The following is a 26,053-nucleotide window of genomic DNA, read 5'->3' as shown; positions in this document are numbered from 1 at the left end:
CAAAGTTCAGTAAATAAAAAAATACAATACAATACGTGATGTGTCAGTATTTTGTATATATTTATAATAAAATAAACATTTGTACGAAGAAGTTAATGAGTATTTAAATGTATATTTTTTATTTCTAATATATTTTTTTATAAATTGCATGTTAAATTTTTTTAACATATTTTTGATAATATTATTTATTTATTTCATCTATTTTAAATTTAAATTGTGGATAGAATTTACAAGAAGTGTATTTATTATCAGAAAATAGTAAAAAACACATTTACTCACTTCTTGAGACTATAATAACATTTTGTCAACAATTCTTTCGCCCACTTAGTGTGAATTGAAAGAAAAGATTAAATTCTATCAATTTGTGATGTTGAAAAAACAGAGTCACAGCAGAGACGAGTAAAGACAAGTAGAAACAAGTAAAGACGAGAAGAGACCAATAGAGACAAGCAGAGTTGAGCCAAAATACCGTATTGTCACGAGAGACATTAGCCCGATCATCTAGAAAGCATCTCGATAACGCATCCCGACAATCCAAGCCGCTCTACCAAAATCACAGCCGACAATAATATAACTCGACACGCCAGCGAAGACTCTCCGACTCCCACGACTTTTAATTTAAGTATATACGATAATTTATGTACGTTATTAAAATCAATTGTTACTAGCTTTTCCAGCGTCTATTTGACTGCAAAATATAACCCCTTCTGCTTTAAAATTCGAAAATGGTAATAAAATATAAAATTTGTTTAAATAAAATTTACAACAAAGTCTACTCCATCGTTGAAACCAGTTATATAAAACTCAATTAGATATTTTAAAATAGTTATCTATCTATAAAACTAATAATTGTATTAATTATTTTATAACTGGTAGTGCTGATGTACACATAGGCTGTTGATAAGCATTTTTTTTAATTAGCATCATAGTTTAATGTTCACCAATCTTTATGTGCCAAACTGTATACGCCACAAAAGAATCGTAATAATATTGTTCACGTACACCCAATGTTTTTGCGCAAAGCTCCAGTTTTGAAATTGCGCCACTTCAGAACAATCGTGCAAAAATGTGCAAAACCCAATATGTTTCGTAACCACGCACACACACATACCTTTCGGTACCCTTACTCGACTCTGTAGTGTATAAAAGTAATAATTTCAGCATCAGCGATTTTGTTAACTCTGGGTATTAATTTATATTAGATTACAATCCACTTGCTGCTAATTTCACGAAAGCTTAAAAGGCACGGATTAATTTACGCGAATCCGGATCAAAGTATCGAGAATTAAATAACAATAATTACCGTAAAATAACGAAGGTAAAAATGTATATGAGGTACCGGTTCGTCCATTATCCGGAAAGCACTCCGGTAATGAGTTTTCGGCTTTTCAGGGTTAACAATCGCAGACAATGCCAAGCCGTTTTGTCAACGGACCTCGATTTCCCCTTTCAAGACATCATCATTATCAATAATGGAACGTTGGAATTTTTTTCATGGAACCTTTTTCATTTATTAGAATGTATATGTTATCAACACTATAATAGTGTTGACTAAATGTGTGGATATGATTTCAAAGAAAAGCTTTAATTTACTAAAAATATGGGTTGAGAAAGAAATATTAGTAATTTATCATTTATTATACATTTTATTAAAATTCTAGATATTGTGTATGTTAAAAAGTTTTAATTATAACAGTGAAAAATAATACAATTGAGAATTTCAGTATCTTAGTTAATTAATGTATTCAAAAATAAATTTCTCATGCAATAATAGAAAAAAACATACACATATAATGTTTTAATTAAATTTCTAGATTAACGCTGCAGATATAGTCACAAAGATTAGAAAAAAATAAACAAGCATATATTATGATTTTATTAATGGAGAATGGTAAATATTAAACTGCTGTTAATTGCAGTATAATAATCAATTGCGTAAATGTTTCTGGCGAACAGCATGGTGTAATATGTTAATAATAAAGCTTTCGATATTACTACCGGTCCTAATATATTATATATATCAGAAATAGCAATTTAAGAAAAAGCAAATGTTCATTCTAGAATTTTATAAAAAATATTTAATAATTAATATTTACCATATCGTAAAACTCGTATTAAAAATATTATCTAGTTTTAAATTTTATTTTTCTTGTATTCAGTATGCTAAAACTTTATAGCAAAAAACAACACATTTTCCAGTTATTTCATAACAAATGTACGAAAATTTATAACAAATCTTTTTAGATTGAGAAACACGAATCGTTTTGTTTGACGTTCACGAAACAATAGGCGGGTTCTTGACAAGCGGTTGACACAAAACTTTTAAGAAAATTGTTTGCAAATTTCATCGATGGATTAACATATTTTACGCCGAATTTTATTAATTACCCAATAAGAGGTAAAGTAATTAACATGTACTAATAAAATTATCCGTGGGTAACTTGCGAAACGAAATACTAGAAATTTTATGATTTGATATTTGAGAAAAGCTTTAAATATTAAACATTAAATTGGGCATGACAAAGATGCTTTTGAAATGCAATAGTGAAAATATTTCAGGGATGACATATATGCATATATCTACATACTTGCTTCAACTTAATTTTTACTAGAATTATTTAAAGCTATAGTATATCAATGATTAGGTCGTTATTTTATATATTTCATAAATAAAATTTATTTACATATTATTTATATAGATTAAAATCACTGTGATCTATAAGGTTGCTTAAAAATAATTCACAGTATATAAAAATAAAAAATAAAAAATAAATTAACCGTAATATATTTACATAGCTGGCATTAAATAAATCAATGTGCAATGCTATCATATTATGGAGCTGGATGGTGACAGTGATAGGCGAGTCAACTAGTGCGAAAATCCCGACTCAAACGAATAACAACAGAGGTCGCGATTCTGACTCTCAATGGCGTTCCTAAACTCAAAACTAGAATTATTCTAGTATAGTTGTATTATCAACAAATTTCTTCAGTAGTTTGAATAAATGTTTATCGGCATAACATTTTTCTTCTAGATATAATATTTATTTATTAATTTTTTGTTACAAATCTGACCATTATGACTTGACAGGTTTCACCAAGACGATATAATGGCCATTACACCAAAAATCTGACATTTCATATACATACATAAATATACAATACATTAACTGAAACATACGATCATACACTTTTTAACAGACATAGTGTTATTAAGATTCACACTAATTCTTAAATTATATTATTATTGCCGACACTATTCGTAACAACTTAAAAAATGCTTCTTTAAGTAAACACTACACTGAGAATGCAATGAATTGTATCCCATTTGAATACATTGTACCCCAATGAATTGTATCTACGCAGAGAACTTCATGAATTATATCCTAACTTGTTTATATATTTTTATGTGTAAGTTTACAGACCAACTTTTTAGTGTTTGGATATAGTTCTTAAATAAATAATTATATAAGTCTAAAAAATATAAATATTTAAATATATTGATTATTTTTTTATTAAAATAAAAAATATATATTTTTAAGATTGTTCACTTTTTATTTTACCTATTAAAATTAGACCATAACACAACATAAATATTAATCGTATACACATGTAATTATTTAATAATTTATAGTATTTTTTATCAACGCTGTAGATCATCTGCAAATTAAAATTTAGCAAAAAATGTCGTAATTCGATGTTGCCAGCGTTCGTTATTTAACTGCGGGCGATAAATCACCGACGGGGGAGAATAAAAAAAGGGAAAAATCCCTACGGTGATTATAATGAAAGGTTTTGTTGAGCGCCTTCGCCACCAACAGGTTACATGATAAATACGGGCCATCTCTTCGCTGTCGTCCAAAAGTTTTTACAATAAAAATGATCGACGACAGACGAATTCGCTAATTAATTATGGCCGAAAAGTTTACGGGGCCAAAAGAAGATAACGACCGTCCCGATTCCATACTAAATGTGTAATCACGGTAAAAGCATGAAATTGCCGACGGGGTTTAACGACTAAAACACGTTCAGACACGCTATATCATTCTTGTTTATTTGTTATTTAGAATGTATGTATCGTCTGCGTCAAGAAAGTTAATAAACTTACATGTATTCATTTTTTTATAAGCGGTTTTTGTTAAAAAATAAACAAAGAACGGGATAAATGAAAACGTTTGATTATATTGATCAAAAATAAGCAATAAGTATTATAGAAAAATTGTATTTCTAACAGTTGGCCTTTGGTATTTCTAACGCCTAATAAAAAAAAACTAATGCGATTATTTAGGCATCAAGAGAAAGAAAATGAAATATTTTCGCTATCATGTATTTGATTAGAACTGAAATAAATTTATTATATAAAAATTAACTGATTCAAGTTAGCTTTGTTCAGAAAATACACATCCAACTAAAGGTTCTTAGGAAGTAGAGGCGAAGAATATTTGTTTTAATTTGAGGTATATACAATAATGCCAAATATATTTTTGAAAGTGCAAATATATTCTAATAGTACCTGTTATTAAGAAAATCGTAATTATAAATTTTATTATAGTAAGTATATTAAAATATTTTCAGCTTAAAATATTAGGCTGTAGTTAAATACTAAATCGCTAGCCCTGCATGCATAATAGTACAGCGAGTACTCCTCACTAACTACTTCACACCGGCGAACTCCAGTTTTTCCCTGTTTACGGTGAATACGGATTCTGTAGTGGATAATGAGTAACACCGGTGCTCTGTATAATTGCAAGGGCTTTTGAGGACCCTTTCAGGGCGCTACGAGCACCTGCCGGTAATGTCTTTAATTATGCACTTGTAAAGCTATAATCTGTCGACCTAATACTATCACATACAAGTGGATGTGGAATTTAACAAATTATCTATAAAATAATACAATATGGCTCATATGTACATGTAAGATTTTATTGTGTTTTCTTGCCTTTTGTCATTTTTATGATCATAACGTTGCGCATTTTCTTGCGAGCTTTCTTCTCGTCAAATTTTATAAAAATATAATAAACGTCACCGTAGTCATAAAGTTACGTAATATGAACAAAGCATGAATTATTTATGAAAAGTTTTGTCCGTGTTGTTGAGAGACATATTATGTTGGTGTCTTTACTTTTTTTGATGAGGTGCCTTTTTTGTAGGATCATAATGTTCGTTTTTATTTTATGTCAAAAAATTAGTCGCCTATGTTGCGCTACATGACAAGTTATTTTTAGAAAATATTATTTGAATAATTATATTTTGATAATAAATCAGTATCAAACGGGTTTCGTATTACTGTTATTATAAACATTACCTATTTCTCAAAAGAACATAAAAAAAATTTGATTAAAATATATATTTAATAATTATTATCACAGCTTAAGCTAAAGTCGTTTCTTGTACACTTACATTTTACTTTTTGATTTTTAAAAGCAAACTTATAATATATTATTCTAGCGCTTAGTACCAGCGTCGCCCGACATTAAGTTTTAACTCAAATAAAACTGTGATTAGGTTGGGAGCGCCATTCTTGTTATTTATTTATTTAATACATGTGCAAGCATAACGGCCAATGCACCCTGCACAGAAAAAAACAACAATACATTTAAAACAATCAATACTTGAGAATCTCCGGATTGTGATATTCCCTACAAGCAGATTAAAGAAGTACTTTCGCAAGTATACTTGTCGACATGACTTGAGGAAATCATAAATGCATACCTCGTAGGAAATAAATATAGATAGTATTTATGGGTCTTTCAAAAAAGATTATAACAAATTATTTAAAGCTATTTAATTTTCTTTATTAATAAATATAACATAGAAAATTAAAATTAAGATATTTAAAAAAATATTAAAACGAATTGAATAAAAAATAAAAAATAAACGTACTTTCATGATGTACATGCTGAAAAAATTGCTCACTAATCTAAGCGTTGATGCAAAAGCTTAAAAAAAACTTTTTGCGATTTGACCAAACTCATCTCATTGCTTTTAGACGGTAAAATATGCTAGCGATCATTTTAGGTTATAAATTGTTTATGAGATCAATTGACGCGGTGGTATACTGCTGTCGATCAATTGTCGTCAGTAAATTGACGGGGGACTATTGTGGGCGGTATATTTACCAGATCACAGTAATAATATATCTACATACTGGTGAAATTTATTGTTTACCTTTAGCGTGGTATTAGGGTAAGCTTACATATTTTTTTTTATTTTTAGTCTAGTACATAATATCAGTAAACTCATAGGCTCTTGAATTGGAAACGCTAATTAATTCCGTTCACTTGCCACACTAATAAGCATTTGCATCTTGGGTTGCTGCATGTGCAGTACTTACCTCAAAATAATTAGAAAATTGCTTGACATCACATGAAGCGTCTTAGCACACATCCTAAAACTTGAAACCAAATGATTCCGAATACGTGTGTCATTAAGTAGGCACGACTTATACCACTAACAAGATGCAACGTATGTGCAACATTGAGTACACTGAGATGCACACGTTAAACGCCATCATATGAGAGCGAGCGGAGATAGAAGTAAAGAGAAGCACTCCACCTCTGTCGGTCCTCAAGAGAACCAATTAGCAAGCGCCTATGTAGGGCAAAAAGTTTCGCCAGAGGAAGCAAACGGTTGGGAAGGCAAGGGCGGACGGGAAACACTTCCCCTCGCTGAAGTTCCGGCAGTAATTGACGATCAGACCCGACCGCTTGCTTTTGATGTTTACCTTTCAAACTTACCAAAGCCCTGATGCCTTTTTAATTTGCTCACTTTCGCCACTGAATCGCCGCCCCATCACGCTTCTTCATCCTTGCCGGCTGGTTGTACGTGCTCGGCAAACAACAACTATCCCTTATCAAAGTAACTTCAGGATGGGCCGATCCGGGAAGAATTAAACATACATTGTAAACGGTCGGAGAATATCAAATGATGAAATGGTAGATATTGCAAGAATTTTAATAGTATAATATTATTTAGATATACGAATTTATTATTACATAAATAAATAGTACAGATTGTCGCACGCAAACTTAAAAGTTCTACTCTAGCGGATGATTTTAGTTAAAATAATTTAATCTGCTAGAAAAAATAACGATTGAGTGACTACCTTAAAAAGAAAAAATCGCTTAAAATAATAAATGTATAATATATATAATGGTCTATACAAATAAAAAAATAGATCCGAAAGCTTGTGTGTATGTGATTGATGCATTAAATCTGACAACTTTTGTACCGAGAAATTTGTTTTAACGATTTTTACATTTTTCTCGTTTTTGAAACAATATGTAAAAGTCAATATTTTACTATCATATATCATTGAAAAACATTTTGTTTTATTTGCATTCGAAAACATGTCTTAAAAATATTTCAGAACTATGGACTAACCTAATAAAAGTAATAACTAATAAAAAATATTATATAATAATACATCGATGTAATGATTGATGACGCTTTAATAGTTTTCTGATCGATTGCTACCATCGTAACCTTTTCCTCGTAAAAGTTTTCTTCCCGACCTGAAAATAAATTATATGTAACAAAAATTGAAAAGGCATGTTGTTATTTATTACTCATCTATATAGTGTTTTTTCTGTTGCTAATTTGTTGCCATTTTTTACGGAAGTCTTCGACTCGATCGCGTAAATACCGGGAAAAATTCTCATCATCCATAAATCATTCAAAATGATCGAACGCGAGACGATGAATCAATTCGTGTGACGTCCGCGAGCTTTGCCATAAATTATTAGCAGTACGCGACTGGAGCTTTTATATATTTTAGTTATTTTATTTAGTTTTTAAGCAGTTTAATACATAAAGTTAAATTTCGAAACAAAAACCATTGATAATCTTTCGTAAAAGGCAAAAAGTCTAATTTACAATTATAATTTTAGGCCTGTTAATTTTTAATAACAAAATAAAGAATTATCAAAAATATATTGGACACATTTCTACCCAAACGTGTTCCGAAGCAAAAAAAATCTGCAGGTATAAAAGGAAAATGCGTAATTCCCCTCAGTATAATATACAACTATTGTAGAATACATTTATGTACTACATTCTTACTATAACTTAAGTATTATTGATTTCAAAAATATACATAAATTAGAAATTTTGATATTAAAATTTTTCAAAAGCAAATATATTAGCATTTTTATTTCTATCCATTCGTTAATAATATTATTTTTTCCCGCCTGGAATTCCATTTTATCTTTGATCTATTTTAGGTGTCACGCATTACTAATCTCTAGCATTATTTATCCTTAATTAGAAATATAAAATATTTTGGCGTTCAAATATAAAATCTTTCTTACGACTTATGTACTCTATATTTTTTTTTTAAATTGTCTATAAAGTAAATTTAATATACTTCTGATTATTGACAGAACAATCTATTGTTTCATAAATTGTAAAAGCTCTATTTACAATACTATTTTGTAACAACTATTGTATATTCCACCATTAAAAATTGCATAGGGATGATAAATGAAGTTTTATAATAAATAATAAAAAAGCAGTAAAGTACAAAAATGACAAGCATTGAGATTTATTTTTTTAAAGATTATTTCCGTTACAATAAAGATATTTTATATAATAAATATGCTAGAGATAAATTAGCTGAAATAATTTGACAGCGTTAAAAATACAATATATATTGATTTATTTATGTTATGAAACCCTGAATTTGAATTATTATGTTGCTGCTTTGATTTCATATTATTTATATTTTTTTTTATAAAATATTTGTTTTGCATTCTAATAAATTTGAGTAAGCAAATTGTGATTATTTGCATTTATTTATTATAAAAAACTTATACAGTAGAACTCGTTGTTTTAATAAAATATGAAATAAAAAATAATCTAAAACAATTATTTGGTCCTAAATTTGTATTTTTTGTGATTCCTAAAAATTCGCCTAAAGAACCAAGTTTTATTTAAACAACTCATTTATTATATAAAATAAGTTATACTTTTTTTAATCATAGGATTATAAATCTAAACTTTAATAAATATTAGATTTTGTATGTTTAAATCTTAGATTTAAAAAAATATAATAATTATTGTACATAATAGATTTGTTTACCAGTTCTTATTTATAAGATACACTTAACTTATATAAAAGTTTAAAAAGTAGAAGGATATATAACACATATTTCACTCATTTTGCAAATACATCCTTAATAACTTTTATTTTAGGTTTAAGCATAAGCTATCTCAACATATATTAAAAAGCAAACCGTTTGAAAAGTTTGCTGATCTGCATTGAGGTGCTTACTGCTGCGACACCTGCAAGTCGCCGGAGAAAGTGGGGGTACCAAATATTCGGCTTAAAATCCGTCCAAGATTCATCCCTCCGGCACTTTACATTCAACCAAAAATGCCATGTAAAGCATTTTGATCAAATTGAACTTGTTAATTAGTTATAAGTTAAAATTGTATTTAAAATAATTTTCGATGACGATGAAAAAATAAACATTTTTAATGGTAATGAGAATTTATGTTATGTTTTTAAACACATTTAATATGTACTTAATTAGCTGAAGTAGGTCATTATTATTGAATTTTTATTACCTAATATGCATGACCCAACTTAACTTTCATTTATCATCACGATATTCCTACGTGAGGTCAGTAGAATCTAGGTAAACTTAATCTATGATAATCGATCGGAATTATATTTCTTTGGTTATATCATAATAATCTCCCAGACACGATAGATATTAAAAAACATTAATGTTTATATGATATTCGAACCCAGATTTTTCAGTTCAATAGTCAGCGACTTATACAACTCGTCTATCGTGCTAGTTAAATATATTTATATTTAACTTTTTTATCGTAGCATCTCTACAGCTTTGATTCATTAAAAAGTTAAACTAATTCACCGATCCATTATATTTTAAAATTTATTGTTCCAAGATGAATCAATCCCAATCGTACGTTTAGTCTGAACGCGGCTTTAGTCGCTGCCACGTCACACAGCTAGACAGGGCGACTACCTTCGTTATCTTAGCGCAACTTTGGATGATAAATTCACCGGGCCAACTAATAAATCGTGTTGTGTATTCGCGGTGATTTATTTGACGCAAAAAGTTTGCGCCCGCAATATCTGACGATGTTTTCGCAGCGTATCGCACTTTGATTAGAGGGAAAACGTTCTTGGCGTAGTATATATTTTTAACGTTGCCCCATCTAGTCTCCTCTTGTGTGTACCCGTTTCGCGGCTCGATCGTAAAATTCAAGTGTTTGCGGTGTACGTAAATAGTAAAATTAATAGTGAGTGGGCCGAGCGAAGCGTTGGAAGTCATAAGAAGCTAAATTCATGCTAAATGAGAGGTCCTTAACATTGGTAAATAAAAATGAGCGTGATAGATTCATTAGTGAAATTGGTCTGTGCTATTATTATTTAAAATTAAAATATATTTTGAAAGAATACCGACTTAAAAAATAAAATAAAACAAATTGTTTAGTAATTTCAATATATCTGAAATAAATGTAAGAACTATTTAGTATATTTTACTTAATTCCCATTTAATTCTAACAACTGTTTACAGTTCTTTCTTTGCATACAATTTAGTAAAAATTTTAAGAAATAACTGTAGTAAGTTATTTTGAAAGTAACCCTTTGTTTATTATCTATTTAATATAACAATTTAGAAATACTACTAAAATTATCTATGTATCTTATTGACATTTGATAATTGAGAAGCATAAGTACTACATGTCTATTTTCCCTTGTCAGTGTTACCATTAATTAGTTGACATACGCCAAGATGCACAAACACGGTTGGCTTTGTGTTTCGCCTTAGAGGGGAACTGATAATTTCATCACACCTGGATCAAAGCTCCAATAAGCTCGCCTGCCCATTATGCGATGTGTTTGTGACCTTGTTGTGTTTGAATACATCGCAAACAAAATTATATTATACCTATATGCATTGAGAATGGTTCAAAATATTATTTTTAAATTTATCGTACCTCAAGAGCTCTCATCTTAAAAAGGCATAATTTTTTACTCATACTTACATATATTATCTAATAAATAATATAATATTGCTATATACAGAATGGTGTAAATTTAAGATATAGTTATGTATATATACATATATATTGCTTATAGAATATATAAATCATATGTCTTTAGGATAAAAGACAATGTGAATTATTTGTTAAAAAGGATATAAGGTTGGTGTCTGTGGATTTTTTTAACCAAATCTTTGCTGTCCACTGGGAGCGATTGTTGATATATATTTGAAGTATTATTTCGAATAATTTAGCCCGTGCAAAAAGCAACAGTCAATAATTTTCATGGTATAACATATCACCTTGTTTATGAAACAGGGTGTCTTTGTGCATTTATAGATAAGGGAATGATGACGTTTCGAACGACAAAAAATTGCTTTAAAAGCCATATCCATGCTGATTATACATTTTTTAAATTAAAACTGGAACGATGTCTGTTCCAGAAGACCATCCTCACTTTAACTTACCAAAAGCAGATTTAAAATCCAAAGTTCGACTTTATTCATAGTTAAAACGGAGGACCAGGAATGAGAATACAAAAATAAAATCAGATTTGATTTATCAAAATTAGATCGAAAATATTTGGCAAATTCATCAACAATGTTGTGTCACCATATTGCATCAATGCCAACTTGGACTGAGCAGCGTGCTTAGAGTCGATGAATTACGCTTTAAATTACGTTTCATTCACATAAAGATAAAACCATAAATAAGTAGAAGCTACTCATTTATTTAACAGTTAAAACATCTCCCATGGTACATAGTTATAAACAATTGCTTAGAAAAGACAGATACTGGAAGTTCTTATTTACTATTTTCAAGCTAAAGTTGTAAAATAAATAAATGTAAAATTTAAATTCACTTATAAAAATAAATTTAATTACAAATTGTGGCAAATAAATGTTCGCATTTCGATTCTTTAGTGAGCCAAAAACACGGTATTTAAGAATAAATGTTATAGCGTATTATATGTAAAAATGAGTGTATATGTGTATATGAGTGTATATAATCATGTTTCAACGGATTCATATTCCCGATTTTTATACACGTAAATGTAGTTTTACGTGGTGCACGCGCGACAAAATAGTTGCGACGAAAGTTTCAAATATCGTTTGCAAACTAAACAAACTCTGATATGGTTGCGGTGTTTAATTTTTATTTCGCTTGAAAACGAATTTCGGACCGAGCCGAGCGAGAAAATTTCAGTGGGAATTTAATTTCGCAAATTTCTCGAAAGCGGCGCGTTTCCCGAGCACAATGACGTGCTGCTTGAAAATCTATTAACGCTGATAAAAGTTTTCAATTTGATTTGCAACTTTTGCATTGGATTATTAACAAATATCTTTTGTGAACGCGGCAGCGGTGGCGATGCTAAAAGGTGCCCCATCTACTCAAAGAATTGTGTAAAATTTCTTAAAACGAGTGTTAAAATTATTCCTTTCAATTAATAGAACAAAATAAATTGGTCCAATAAAATAAATATCGATAAAATAAATTCGCTGCATAAATACCGACTGTACTGGAATAAACAATGTGTGGTATACTTTAAGTTTTAGTATAATGTTCTACATTTTTCTTATCCTGTTATTTTACCAGAATGGTCCATTTACACGATGCTTTGTTATTTCAGAGATACGCATTATCAATGATTGTTAATTTAAAATTGAATTTAATAATATTTTTTTGTACATGATACCGAAAAAAAATAAAAGCAATGTCAGATGATTTCATATTTTACCTCTTACATGAGATTAGATAGAATAGAAACTCATGTTTCAATTATGTATATAACTAATTAAACAAAACGAGAAAGTTTACAATTGGTATAAATAAATTATTACTCCAAAAATACGTTATTTTTATTTACAATATGGTACACGAATATATAAATGGTAAAAAACTTTATTAAATAGAACGTGCCCTTTTATCGCCCTGTTAAGCTTATCTTTCCACTTTATTTTTATTTCTTCAACGCTTACGAGAATATATTTTTATTTTTATCAACCGCTAATAGATAACTCGTCCGCGGGAGCGGACACGGGGGTAGATAAACCGCAAAGGGAGTTGAAAAATTACAACCTCCGACCTATTACGTACACTGGCAAAGGCGTTACCTAATTGCAAAAGTACCTAGTTTCCCATGAACTGGATTACTAGTCTGTGGAGTTTCGACAATAAAAATCTAATCTAGCGGTTAAGTTTCACACGCTCATCAACGAAACAACACCGGTGTTCCGCAATTTGGTCGCATGGCTAAAGTAACGCGTGTAGAGCCATTCGTGCCCTAATCGGCTTACTTTACTAGCTCAAACATGTGAAAATTGGAAACATATCCAGATACGTTTGTAAAGTGTTTGTATTTTGGTGAATTAGGCTGTTTAGGTTATCGGATTAATTCATACAATAGGTTTTATTTTAGATTTTTACATATACCACTGAACATGCTAACTAAAAATCGACATTAACGAACTAAGAATAAGAAATGCAATCAAATAAATAAATAAATAATTGGTTTATTGTTTACAAGAAAAATTATCGCACTTAAACATTTTTTTCTGTAGTTCAATTATCAACAATTTTCATAAAACGTTCTGGACCACTTAATCACATCACAATTTGAATATGAAAAAGCACAAGATTATTTTTACATATATGTTAATAAACAGGTTTTTGATTCTAAATGGAATATTAGTTTATTATATCTACTATTAAAATTTAAAGTGTTTTTTGTATTATCATCTCTACATAACACGCTTATACACGAAAAATCGTAGCAAAATTGTTTCAAAGTAAAATGAAAAACAGAACAATTTGATCAACAGTCCCTTTTTATTTAACACTTAAGTGATCACAATACATTGTATCTGATAGTGTCGTTTTTTGAGATATCACTCTTATGTCATTAACTATAACGCTGTATTTCGCCATAGTTAGATATCCTCGATAATGTCCATTTTTAAAGCATACTTTAAAGCATATTAATCTCAAAACCATACTAAAGATTATCGATCGATAGACACAACTGTATTCATATTTATAATTCGTTATCGTCTATATGATATGTTGATATTTATAACTCGTTATCGTCTATCGATACATATGAAAGTTTTGCATATCTTCATATTATTTAACTGTTTTGTTTACATTTTTAAGCCTGAATCATGGTCACATAATAGTGTAGAAAATGTCCTTATCTTTCTCCCAATCATAATGACAGAAATATTGATTCGTCATTTAAGCTTCATAATATGTGTATAAAAGAACATTTTAATACGTTTTATTATTTTTTACTGTCACTGCTAAAACATGGTATTTATTTATAAATAGTAATATTTATTAGCACTAAAAATTATATTCCATCTTCCCTGTAGTGACCACATATAGATGACTATGTTCAAAAAGGGTAATTTATTCAAACCCTAAGCTTGCGTTGATGACTGTGACCAAAAACGATCACTTATTAACAATGAAGATAAATAACATAATAGCGTAAAGGATTTGGGGACCACACAGAGCACGAGTTCACAGTAAATATTCTCCGTCGTTAAGAGAATCCCTTTGTGGGAAAATGGTCACGGATATTATAAATCACCACATCTGTGCCATTTCCAAAAAATGTAGTATGACCTTGGACGAACGAACGTCGCTTTCTAAAGGCGTAGACATATTCCACCGTTCTACGAAGCGACTGCAGCGATTGGCTGGAAGATCACTGCACATATGCGATTTCCCAGCAAGCCTTGAATATATATAAGCCTGTATTCCGATGATGGGGGACAGGCAGTCGGGGAGTGAGACGGTCGGGAGACAGGCAGTTAGAGTCACCAGCAGACATTCCCCCCCCCCCGACAGATGCGAAAAGATGACCTGGAACTACCGCAAGAAGAACTACCTTTTGACACCGCTGCAGGCAGCCACAAGAACACTGAAGAACATAAACGGGCATCATCTAATGCATCAGCTTCACTACCGCTTGGAAAAAACGTTCGTTTATAATCGTCCGTCGCAATCATGTAAATAACGCAATAAAAAGTCTTACTAGATTCACATTGCGTCTCATTACCCGCGAGGTCAATCACCCCTAGGGCCACAACCTCTAAATTCCTAACTTTATTTTACATTTTTTTATTATCACTGAATAAATTCATAATAACTATAATATTTATATTACAAGTTCTTAGTTTAATATTATTACATTAAATATACAATTAGTATAACATCTAGATTTGTAATAATTTTATTGCAATGGTACTTATGTATATTTATAGACAAAGAATATTTCCTTTTTAAGCCAATTATATACAAAGCCGTAGGTAACATTTTAAATATATATAATTTTTCAATCCTCTTGATCAAATAAGTGGAAAAGATTTTTGCATTTACGTTTTGCAAAGGCATATTTATCATTAATTGAATTACATCTGTAGATTTTTAAGCAACACGATCGTCAATTTAAATTAATCTCATGAAACGACATTATAAATCCGCCTTAATTGCTACTTTTTATTCGTTCTGGAGCGCCATGTTTTTCCTCTTTTATACGTATACGTTTCCTATTAAGAAAATCTAAGCTGTCTTGGATAAAGTGTCTGTTTGAAAAATGAATCGAACTACTTTGCGGATAAATTGCGCAATACGTTGTTCTTTTACGCTGGCGTTACAGAAACGATTCCAAACACGAGTATGGAATTAATTGAATACACATATTGATTATTCTATTTATATTATTCACAATAAGTTTTTGTCACCATCTATTAAAATATGTTTAAAATATTACGGAATTTTAATTAAAAACTATATTTTTGCATATAAATCAGTCTATTTTTATAGTAAAAAGTGAAAAATTATAGCAGATAAATTATCATCATTTCATACATAACGTTTTTATTTGAAGAAGTACATTATTATATTGCAAAATGACGAATGGGTCGCTTACAGCGATTTAACATTGCGCTATAACATAAAGCCTTCGAGCATTATGCGTCATGCGGTAATTGGTTAATGGATCTCAAAGATATATGGAACCAGTTATTCTGCAACAAGAAACTAGTGTCTGGACGCGATCGGTTACATTGTCTGGAAGATAGACTGCCTAGAGTTAACTGCATGCGTCAATGTAGCGTTATGGGATAAATGCGAGTGGAAACGAACCGAAGCACCCTATAAAATCCAACGGTTAATTACACTTTGAATTTATTGATTAATAAAAACTTTAAAGTTGTAACTCTTGTATTGGTAATTCAAACTTAAATATTTTAAATATTATTTATCCTTTATTAAATCTTTATTTTATCTCTTTTTGAGCAAATGCTTTTTTACTTTCAGTCGAGCCCGAAACATTTTTGATTGCGTTTCATTGCAAGTAAAAATCTATTACGATAAATAATTAAATTAAAAAATAATTAAATTAAATTTATGGAAGCATATTATTATTTGTTGCTTTGTGTTTTATTTTTATTATAGTATAATATATAAAAACAGCAGGTAAGCATACAGACGAAAAAAGCAAAATATGATGAACTCACAAATGGGTATGGAAATGCATAAAATGCAAAATATTTCTTAAAAGTTTTATAAAGCTCTTAGAGTTTTTACCAAGATTTATTAAACCAGATTCATTTTTAAAAAGACAAGCTTTCTAAAAAAAGGACAAAATAATATGCAATATGCACTTTAACACATTTCTGAATGGACATGTAAACAGACAAGATAAACAAGATGACCTACCAGACCGGAGGTGAAAACATTAAAGTACCTACCTTGTATGAAATGTCAGATGTCAGAAGCATTAAAAAAACTGCATACTCCTGGAGGTGTTGAAAATGGGCATAATCATACCGATAATAAAAAAGTGAGACAAAACCATATGCAGGAACTATAGAGGAATAACAGTTCCTTATATTACATATAAAGTCTTTTCATTTATATTTAAATACATATTTTTATATTTATTTGATTTTGACCGAACACATCCACTTCGTGATTCAGACGGTAGAAAAAGTGTATAAATATAATATGGCTCTACAACAATTGTTCATAGACATTTGATAGCGACAAAAATAACAAGGTAATACATACATGTTTTATTAATCGATATATCTTATTCTAATTTTATACAAATATTTTATACCACTATAGCCTTTTTAGCTCTTTTGACGCTGTATATATTTTTTTTAAGAAACTTTTTTGATTTTTACTTTATCTTAAAAAATATGTTTTGGTATACTCTAACTTATTAGAATAGAACAGTTCTTCAGTCACTAGTGATGAGTCTCTAGCGAGAATATTGTTTTACTAATGATAATTATATATGATATTAACAGTGAGCTTTTCGGACAACCTTCGATTAAACGATATTAGATACGCGAAGGCAATATTAAGTTCGCATCATATGAGAAATTTGCTTGTTATGGCTTGAAGCTTTTCCTGAAACATTTCAATAATCCCCATCGCGTCTTTATGTCTAAGAATCAAATTTCTAATTTTATTAATTACATAAATTGCTTTATATCGATATTTTGAGTAAGATACTAAAATTGAATTAACGATATCGATACGCAAGAGCACTTAGTTCATATACTTTTTTTCTAAATATGATTACCATAATACTCGACGCATGCAAAATTCGTTTCCCGAGTGTGATTTTAAACTTCTTATGTAAATGTTGAACAAATGTTGATGTTACGTTGTGCGTGTTAAGCAGGCTATATAAATTTAAAATAATAATAATAATAAAATGATTTTTAGTGTATTTGAAAGATGTTTTGAGCCGAATTATTAAACTTGAAATTTTTATCTTACACAGTTCGAAGATCAGAAACAATAGATTTTTATTGTCATTTAAAGATGTTTTGGACTTAAATGGCATATAAAAGGCTCAATTTTTGTATATATAAAGGATTTCGTTTTTAATATTTTTAATCCATATTAAGCCATTTTTTTTAAATCAAAATAAATGGATTTTTGTGGTCATTTTTATGTGTTTTAAGCTAAAAATAACACATGAAAGGCTGAAAATTTGTGTATTAAATTTTTTTTTTTCAATTTTTTGTCTTTAATTGTTTATGAATTTGTTAACATTAAAAAATATATTTTATGATCTTTTAAATGTGTTTTAGCCCAAAAATGGTTAATAAATGTCACCAATTTGTAGACATTAAAATTTTAATTTGATATAGAAATAAAAATATAGAAAAAGAGAAATATTTAAGGTCATTTAAATGTGATTTGAGCTCAAAAACGCATTTAAATGACTGAAAATTTGTGGACAATAAATTATATTATTTTTTACTTTTTATTTCGATTAGACTATTGATTTGAAAAAAAATTAAAAATAAATTTGAATGGTATTTAGAACTGCTTACAGCCCAAAAGTTTATATTTATATAACTTACATATTGTAAGTTTTTCATTGTAAATAACCTAAAAAAATTAAAATCTGAAAAAAGGCAAAGGGATCAGAAACTAGGGAAATAAAAGTTTCTATTTTTCATCCTAATCAGGACAACTTAACTTTATATAGTCCTGTACACGTTCACGCAAAGACGTATGGTTTCACATGTATGTGTGCTTTATATATATATAATTCGACATATAATTCTGGGACGTAAAGTTTTGTTTTGCTATTTGCGAAAGTTTGCCGACTCGGGCTTAAGATAATTTGTTGAAACTTTCATGTAACAATTCACATGAGCGTATGGAAAAAGTTTTAATTCGACGTAAGCCGAAGAACTACTGCTCTCCTCCTTCTCAGCGTTCAACAGTGCGGCATTAGGTAGAAATCCAATTTCCCTCGCGTAATTGTCCGTGGAATAGGATGTTTTCGTGCTTTTCGTACACTCGTTTAGATTATTTCAGAGAAAACGCCAAAAACTTTGCTTAGATGGAGACGGCTAAGCTTAAAATTTAACTAAATAAGTCATTAATTATTCAATGACGAAATAAACTTATCCAAGAGCTTTTGAAAGCGACACAAATGACAGACGTGTATAAATAATAAAAGCCCTCCATAAAAGTGTAGTTTAAGCAACAAATGTGTTCGTAAGGATACAAAGTTTTATACTATTAGTTAAAAGTGGCGATAAAGTGATTAAACAATTAATAAGCTTTAAAGGTAAATGGCAGACATAACTGTTTATTAATAAAAGAATATTATATATTATCATTGGTTGATGTAAAAATATTTTATTAGTCTTAACTATTGAAAACATTTTATGTTTAAATCTTTAACATGCATCTTTGTAAAACTTTTTCACTAATACGGCGACGACCCTAATAATTCAAATTTAATAAAGCAATGTAAATTTTGCTTTTTCACATTTCAATCTATTTCTCTAAATTTTTGGACATAATCGATATGTGTTAAAAATATCGTTAAAAAGCGCTTTCTTAATTATACTTTTTGATCAATGGTTTTTTGTAATTTTGTTGTCGACCCAATATATAAAAAGTTATAATATTATATTTTTATTGAAAATTTTTCTAGGGCACTCGCACAGTCGAAAGTTGCTAAAAATTGACGGATTGTCGACCCCGCCCCTTCAAAATTATTTTATTGAATCGTCCTCCGTATATCAAAATCGAGAATTCTCGAAGACTTATCGCAAACATTGGCGATATGTATAAAAAATCTCCATCTCTGCTTGACAGTCACTCTTAAGATATCGACGGAAGATTTTCTGCTTTAAATACCTTAACTGTAAGAACATTTCACCAGGCAATGTGACAATATGCCACTTGGCGATGCTAAAACGTATTCGATTGTCGATCGATCCCCTAATTTTTCTTAATTAATTTTGGTTTAAGAAAAACTGAAGAGAGATAAGATTATTTAATTTTAATTTTACGAAAATTATTTTTTTATCATTAAGTGTTTAACAAATTAGTTAGTCAATTGTCTTAAACTTATCCACAAAAATATTCAAACAACATAATTGTAACATTTGTGTTTAAATTTATATAAAAAAATATTGTATATTTAATAATTTAATACAAATATTATTAAAAGAACATCTTATTGCTAACAAAGTGACCTACCTTTACTTACCTCAATCACATCGATTTATCCTGATTACATTGACATTCATTCGTGAGATAAGAAAAAGCAATAAAAACCTATTCAGAGTCTTATACATTTAATTAATATTATCGTACATTTTAATCTTTTAGACACGATAAATATTGAAAAAATCCGGTGATTCATCAGAGATTAAAATCCTTGAAGTTCAAATTTATTAGTAATGGCTTTACTATTGAGTTTTTTTTATAATAAATAAAATTTGGAATTTTATTATATCAATTGAACTATGATAGAAAAATATTATAAATTAGTATGGTATAAAAAAGTAATAGGAAAGGTTCTCAAGGATTAATTTGGTTTATGTTGTGATGATGTATTTCAAATAATGTCTCTTGTGTATTTACATATAAATATTATCTGGACAACGTGTTAATTTAATTAATAAATTTAATGTAATAAGGGTTCATTTTATATTAATAATACTTTGTGTGAACTTATGTGAGGCAAGCAGCTGCTTTGAAAGGAGATCTGGAATTGAAAATTACAAAGAGAAGATTAAAAACGACAGTTAATGTGACACTAGTATAATAGAACTAGTTTCTACGAGGGAATGAATTATCAGATAAAGAGCGTAGAAATATGTAATTCAAGTACTCGTAAATACAGTAGGGAAAATTAAATCCATGCTCCGGAGTAGTTTCAATTAAATGTGATCATTTTAATTAATTGCCAAACTAATAGATTCGTATCAAAATAGTGAATAATTTGGGCTTAATTATTGTAAATTAAATTATACGCGTGGCCATAGATGTATAATTATTATTTTATAATATAAAATAAAACGATGGATTACATAAAATAAATCAAGCTGTATTTCAATTCTTATTACAAATTCCACAAATATATATTATATAATACATGATTTCATCGTCAAACAATTTATTACATTTACACAATGTAAGGTTTGTTGTATATTATAAAACCTTATATAATATAATATATTACATAACAAATAACCATAATTCCGATTCATTCAATTCAAAATTAAATGCAGTATCATTTCAAGATGGTATCAAATTAAAATACGAGTAATTATTACGCTAACAAATAAAAATAAAAAGTTCTTTCATATTCATATAATTGAACCAAGCATTCTCATACTATATAAACGTAATGTAATATAAGGTACTTCATTTATTAAACAAATATATTTCATAATCTATCTACATGGAACTTTTACTTAAAATTATCGTTTATTATCTGTCACGATTGAAATATAGTTTAATCATTTTTTTAATTATAAAAATTATTATTTTTTTCATAGTAAATACTTTGATGATATAATAAAATATGACATCTTTTGGTATATATTTACACTTATTGATATTTTGATATATCTTTTATATAATAGTGATAAAGCCATCAGCATCAATTTGACCATATATAATTACGTGAAACTTTCAATCGTTTTAAGTTTACGTTTATATATCAAACCATGCTTTTTTACAAGCTTTCAGATGATTATAATATTTTTTCTCATTCAAGTAAAGCAAAATTACAAGCAGAATTTAGAATTATACTTTTGAGTGAAACTCAAACATGCCTTACATATTTTACGATTTAAAAAATAATTAAGGTTATTAATCGCATTTTTTATACATATATTTATAGGAATGAAAAAATATTAATTTTTCAATTGACAACGTTGTTGAGATGTTTTAGATAACGTGATAGATCGCAAAAAATAAATATACTAATAATACTAATTTGGTGGTCCCAGCATCTTTTTATATAAACATTTTTTTGCTGACTAGAGCGTAAAATAATGCATAACACTCTAAAACTAATACTTAAAATTAATTCAATAATACAAAGCGCGCTAGCAAATACGGCTTTTAAGTTATGTTAGAAATTTATATTTTTTTATATACTATTCAAATTATATGTATTTTAATATCTTTATGCTCTTTAAAAGCGATATGATATTTTTGTTAATTAATTATAAAATTAATACTTCGTTGGGGAAACCTTTGAAATTAAACATCTATTCTACGCCACAAATTAATTTAATACATTTAATTGTGAAAATAATAACAACGTGCACTAAATATCGTTGTATTAGATATAAATATATAAATTAATGATGCAAAGCTCATATAATATGTAAAATATAAAATAATTCAAAATACTTTTTATAATGAAAGAGGCACTTTTATAATGAACGAAAAAGCCAACTTGGATGCTGAGAGAAATTTTATACAAATCAGAAAAAAAATAATGCAAAATAATTGTATATAATACAAGTAACAAATTCAACGATTAATATTGTGTATATATTTATTATTATTATAAATACTTTTAAGTCCATGATATTATATACAGTCATGTTATATTACGACATTTTGAGGCACTTTTATAATGTCTCATTATCATCAACAATACGCACTCTATCGTTTATTGTACAAATGTTTGGAAGCCAATAATAAGAGTGCTAATTACCGTCAGATAAATATATAAGTTATGTTTTAATACAGTATTGTATTTTTAATCTAGGAATATGTGTGAGACGCCACATTTTAACTTCAGGATCAGGAAGGATGCAATTTGGCGTCCACAAGTTGTCATTACGTACAGCACGAGTTAGACGCTTCTACGGTCCTGTAAACATATTTACTTAATTAAATATTTTTAGGTCATTATTTTAATTATTGATATTGGATAGAGCTTTTTGCCTGCAATTTGATATGAGCAAGTCAAGTTCGCCGAAAATTGAACTGAGGCGCCTCTCGTCTTCGTAGAATTTTTTCCTCTTGACGGCTCTCACTCTCCGGCTCTGCTCTTTAATTAAATCACCTGAAAGAAAACAAGAAAAATAAAACGGTAAAAAAATATTATTTATAAAGGTGATATAACGAAACTCTGAGTATTTAATTACGCCGCCGGATATGATGATGGTTATTAATTTCTAATTAAAATGCGAAAGCTTAAAAACATACTTTGTATATTTTATTATAGGTATATAACATTTTTCTTTGCTAAGAAACAAACGTTAAGTGGTATATTAAATTATTTATACAATAATATGTATTACTTTTTACTGTTGCAATTAATCATGTCGGAACCTAATATATAAAAAAATAAAATTAATAGACATCCTAATATGGATATTTTGAAAACTCAGTCTTGTTGTGAAGTCGAATCATACTTAAGGTAAATCTCAAAGGGAAATTCCATAACATACAAAACAAGACTTAAAATCTTACATGAGGATAATGATTCGAAACATCTAAGTGAATACATAATATTTACGTCTACATAAATATAATGTTAGTATATGTTTACAAAGATTTTTCACATTATCGTTGAAGTAAAATAATTAATCTATATAACTCTTAATCAATCCTATTAACAACAGCAAAGATATACTCCTGGGTTTTATTAGCATGTCTTAAAACACAGTACACATACACATCTTGTTGATGTTAAGAGAAAACAACATAAAAACATAATCTGTGAAAGTGAGTAATAAAAAATTCAATTCCTAATAAAAGTATTTTTATTTTTGCTTGTTTCTTATGGTTGTGCTACATTATATCATAGGTATATATATTTTATTGTCCGATTAATGATTGATCAGCAAAATACTCTATGACTTTCTTTATATTATATTAATTTTATTAAATATACTACTTTATAATTTTATTAGAAATAAAATAAAATAATAATCTAACATTAAATAAATATTTTATAGTATTACGTCTCAATTAAAGAATATTTTCATAAATTATTTTTTAATAACACCTTTGTATTATTGCGCTATAAATATACTTCAATTATGAGTTAGCCCCTACTTCTGGGTTTAGGTTAACTATTAATTACTGTTTCTATTGCACGTTCAAGTCGCTTTACAGCGATTTGACATGCAACTGCTCAGTAATTGGTAACTAGTAGGAACAGAGCAAATTAAAATGAAATACATTTATATTTTAAATGTATTTGTATATATTTATATATATAAAATAATTTTAGTGCTTATGAATAAAATATTTTTTTTCTCAGCAATTAAATGATATATATCTATTATCTTCAATTATTTGTTTTAATATATATATTCAATGATTTAATTTTTGTAATGTTATAATTTTTATAACTACTAGAACACCACTTTTACAAGCTTATATTTGCTTCAATAATGTTTATTCCCCCCGAAGATTAAATCAACTAATATTTATGTAAAGTTATGTTTTGTTTTACTGTTACCAACAAATTTATTAAATGACAATATTTATATTCACCATAAGACAGGCATATAAAAAAATATAATCCATGCCACTAATTGAAATAATCAGGTAGATCTCGTTTATTTGTGAATTGAAGTGATATTTTTTGCCAGATAAATAAGAAATAGAAAATTCTAGATTTATAATAAATACAATACTATATACCATAATATCGCATTCATTTTCAGACTACAATCGTTTTACCAGTTATATAAATTAAAACTAGTAACGTAAAATTTAAGAACAATTTTTCATAAATAATAAAAAAAATATGATTTTTATGCAGTTTATATTTAATGCAAATTAAAAAAATTATTTTTATGCAGTTTATATTTAATGCAAATAAGAAAAATATTGATTTTTTATACGTTATTTTCATTATCGAAGGATTAAAATGTTTTATTTTAAAATTTAATTTTTAACTGATTGTCTTTTTACTATAATAAGGCTTGTGTGACTGCTGCTCTACTTTCTTAATGGCTTACAAATTATATTTACAAGAAGTGGAAAGAGATATAAAGCTATAAATTCTGGATTTTAAACTTTTTATCAAAGTGAAAAAACTAAAAAAATGAACAAATAACACTTAATTGAACTTTAGAAAATACTTTTTATTTTGGACTGTATAAATTGTGTTTATTCTGATATTCAGTATGGCATTGTTAGTCAGCAGAAATCATTAATTTGCCGAATAAAATTGATGATTAAGATTTTGTAACTATATCCTAAATAATATCGACCAATTACTTCCGGCCAAATAACTTTCAGTATTATTTTTCTAAATTTTTAATAAACTTTTTTAGGCGATTCTTTGTATACTTTAGAGTTGTGCGGTTTTTTAAAATTATGGATCGCATCCTTTATATTTTAAAGTAAGCCCTCATTTTTAATGCTGTTTTGTGTGAAATGCATCTACTGAATAAAAAGTGTATTTATTTTCCAGATATTTATTGCTTGTAAATTTATGTTAATTTTACAAAAAAAGACTAAAAATGTTGTTAATGTATTGTAGAACATTATTCGATTTATTGAAAATACTTTAAAAATATCGAGTCTACACACTTTTTTATCGCACCGCGTTAAATGTATAATGTTTATATTGTATAAATTGGTGCACACGGAGAAAACTCTGGCAGCGGCCAGACGTATATTTGCATAGAGTACGAACTCAATTACGGGCGTTGGGAACACGGCGGGCCCCGGGTGTTAATTTGGACGGGCGGGCAAATTTATGACGATCGGTTGTTTTTCATGAAGCAAAGCCTCGGAAATGTTCTGACTGTATCATAAATTAGAAATAATTACGCTCTGTGCACCGAGCGTCCGGCAACGAAACAGAGAGGCGGCGCTCCTGGGAAAACTAATAAAAGTTACCAATAAATTGTTTGGGTCGTTCTTGAGCCCTTGAAGGGAATTTTCAAACGTCTTTCTCAGTGCATGTATTAATTGTGTCTTTCTTTGAACATTATTCGTGGGTCAAAATAAAACATTTTAACTGTGATAAATCTAGTCACATTTAAGAAAAGTTATGCAATACAATAAGTATATTTATAATACTAAAACATGCGTTTTTAAACTAGCTCTAAAGATATCGTTTGCCAATTTAATATATACACATTTTTACTAATAAAATTTTCAGAATTAAGCGGATTTGTAAAAGCACGATGACAGAAGATTCCAGTGCAAGAATACTAAAAATCGTGTAAAAAGTAAATTATAGTACGTTTCTGATACT

At 28.4% G+C, this 26,053-nt stretch overlaps 1 protein-coding gene across 1 annotated transcript in view; it reads right to left on the bottom strand.

Moving 5' to 3' along the window:
• Window positions 1–21,015: 21,015 nt before the first annotated feature.
• LOC148227409 (protein O-mannosyl-transferase Tmtc2-like) overlaps window positions 21,016–26,053 on the bottom strand; it is a 284,374-nt gene continuing 279,336 nt past the window's right edge. The window contains exons 10-11 of the mRNA XM_088201697.1: window positions 22,771–22,891; window positions 21,016–22,696 (exon numbers count right to left, since the gene is read on the bottom strand). Coding sequence (XP_088057823.1) covers window positions 22,663–22,696; window positions 22,771–22,891 — 155 coding nt within the window. The 3' untranslated portion in view covers window positions 21,016–22,662. The remainder of the gene's footprint in view (window positions 22,697–22,770; window positions 22,892–26,053) is intronic.

This window comes from Plectrocnemia conspersa, unplaced genomic scaffold (assembly GCF_051122295.1).
Source record: "Plectrocnemia conspersa isolate PC_06_02 unplaced genomic scaffold, ASM5112229v1 ptg000013l, whole genome shotgun sequence".
NCBI lineage: Eukaryota > Metazoa > Arthropoda > Insecta > Trichoptera > Polycentropodidae > Plectrocnemia > Plectrocnemia conspersa.
Note: the sequence above shows the minus strand (reverse complement) of the source record. Positions and strands in the feature narration are given on the sequence as shown.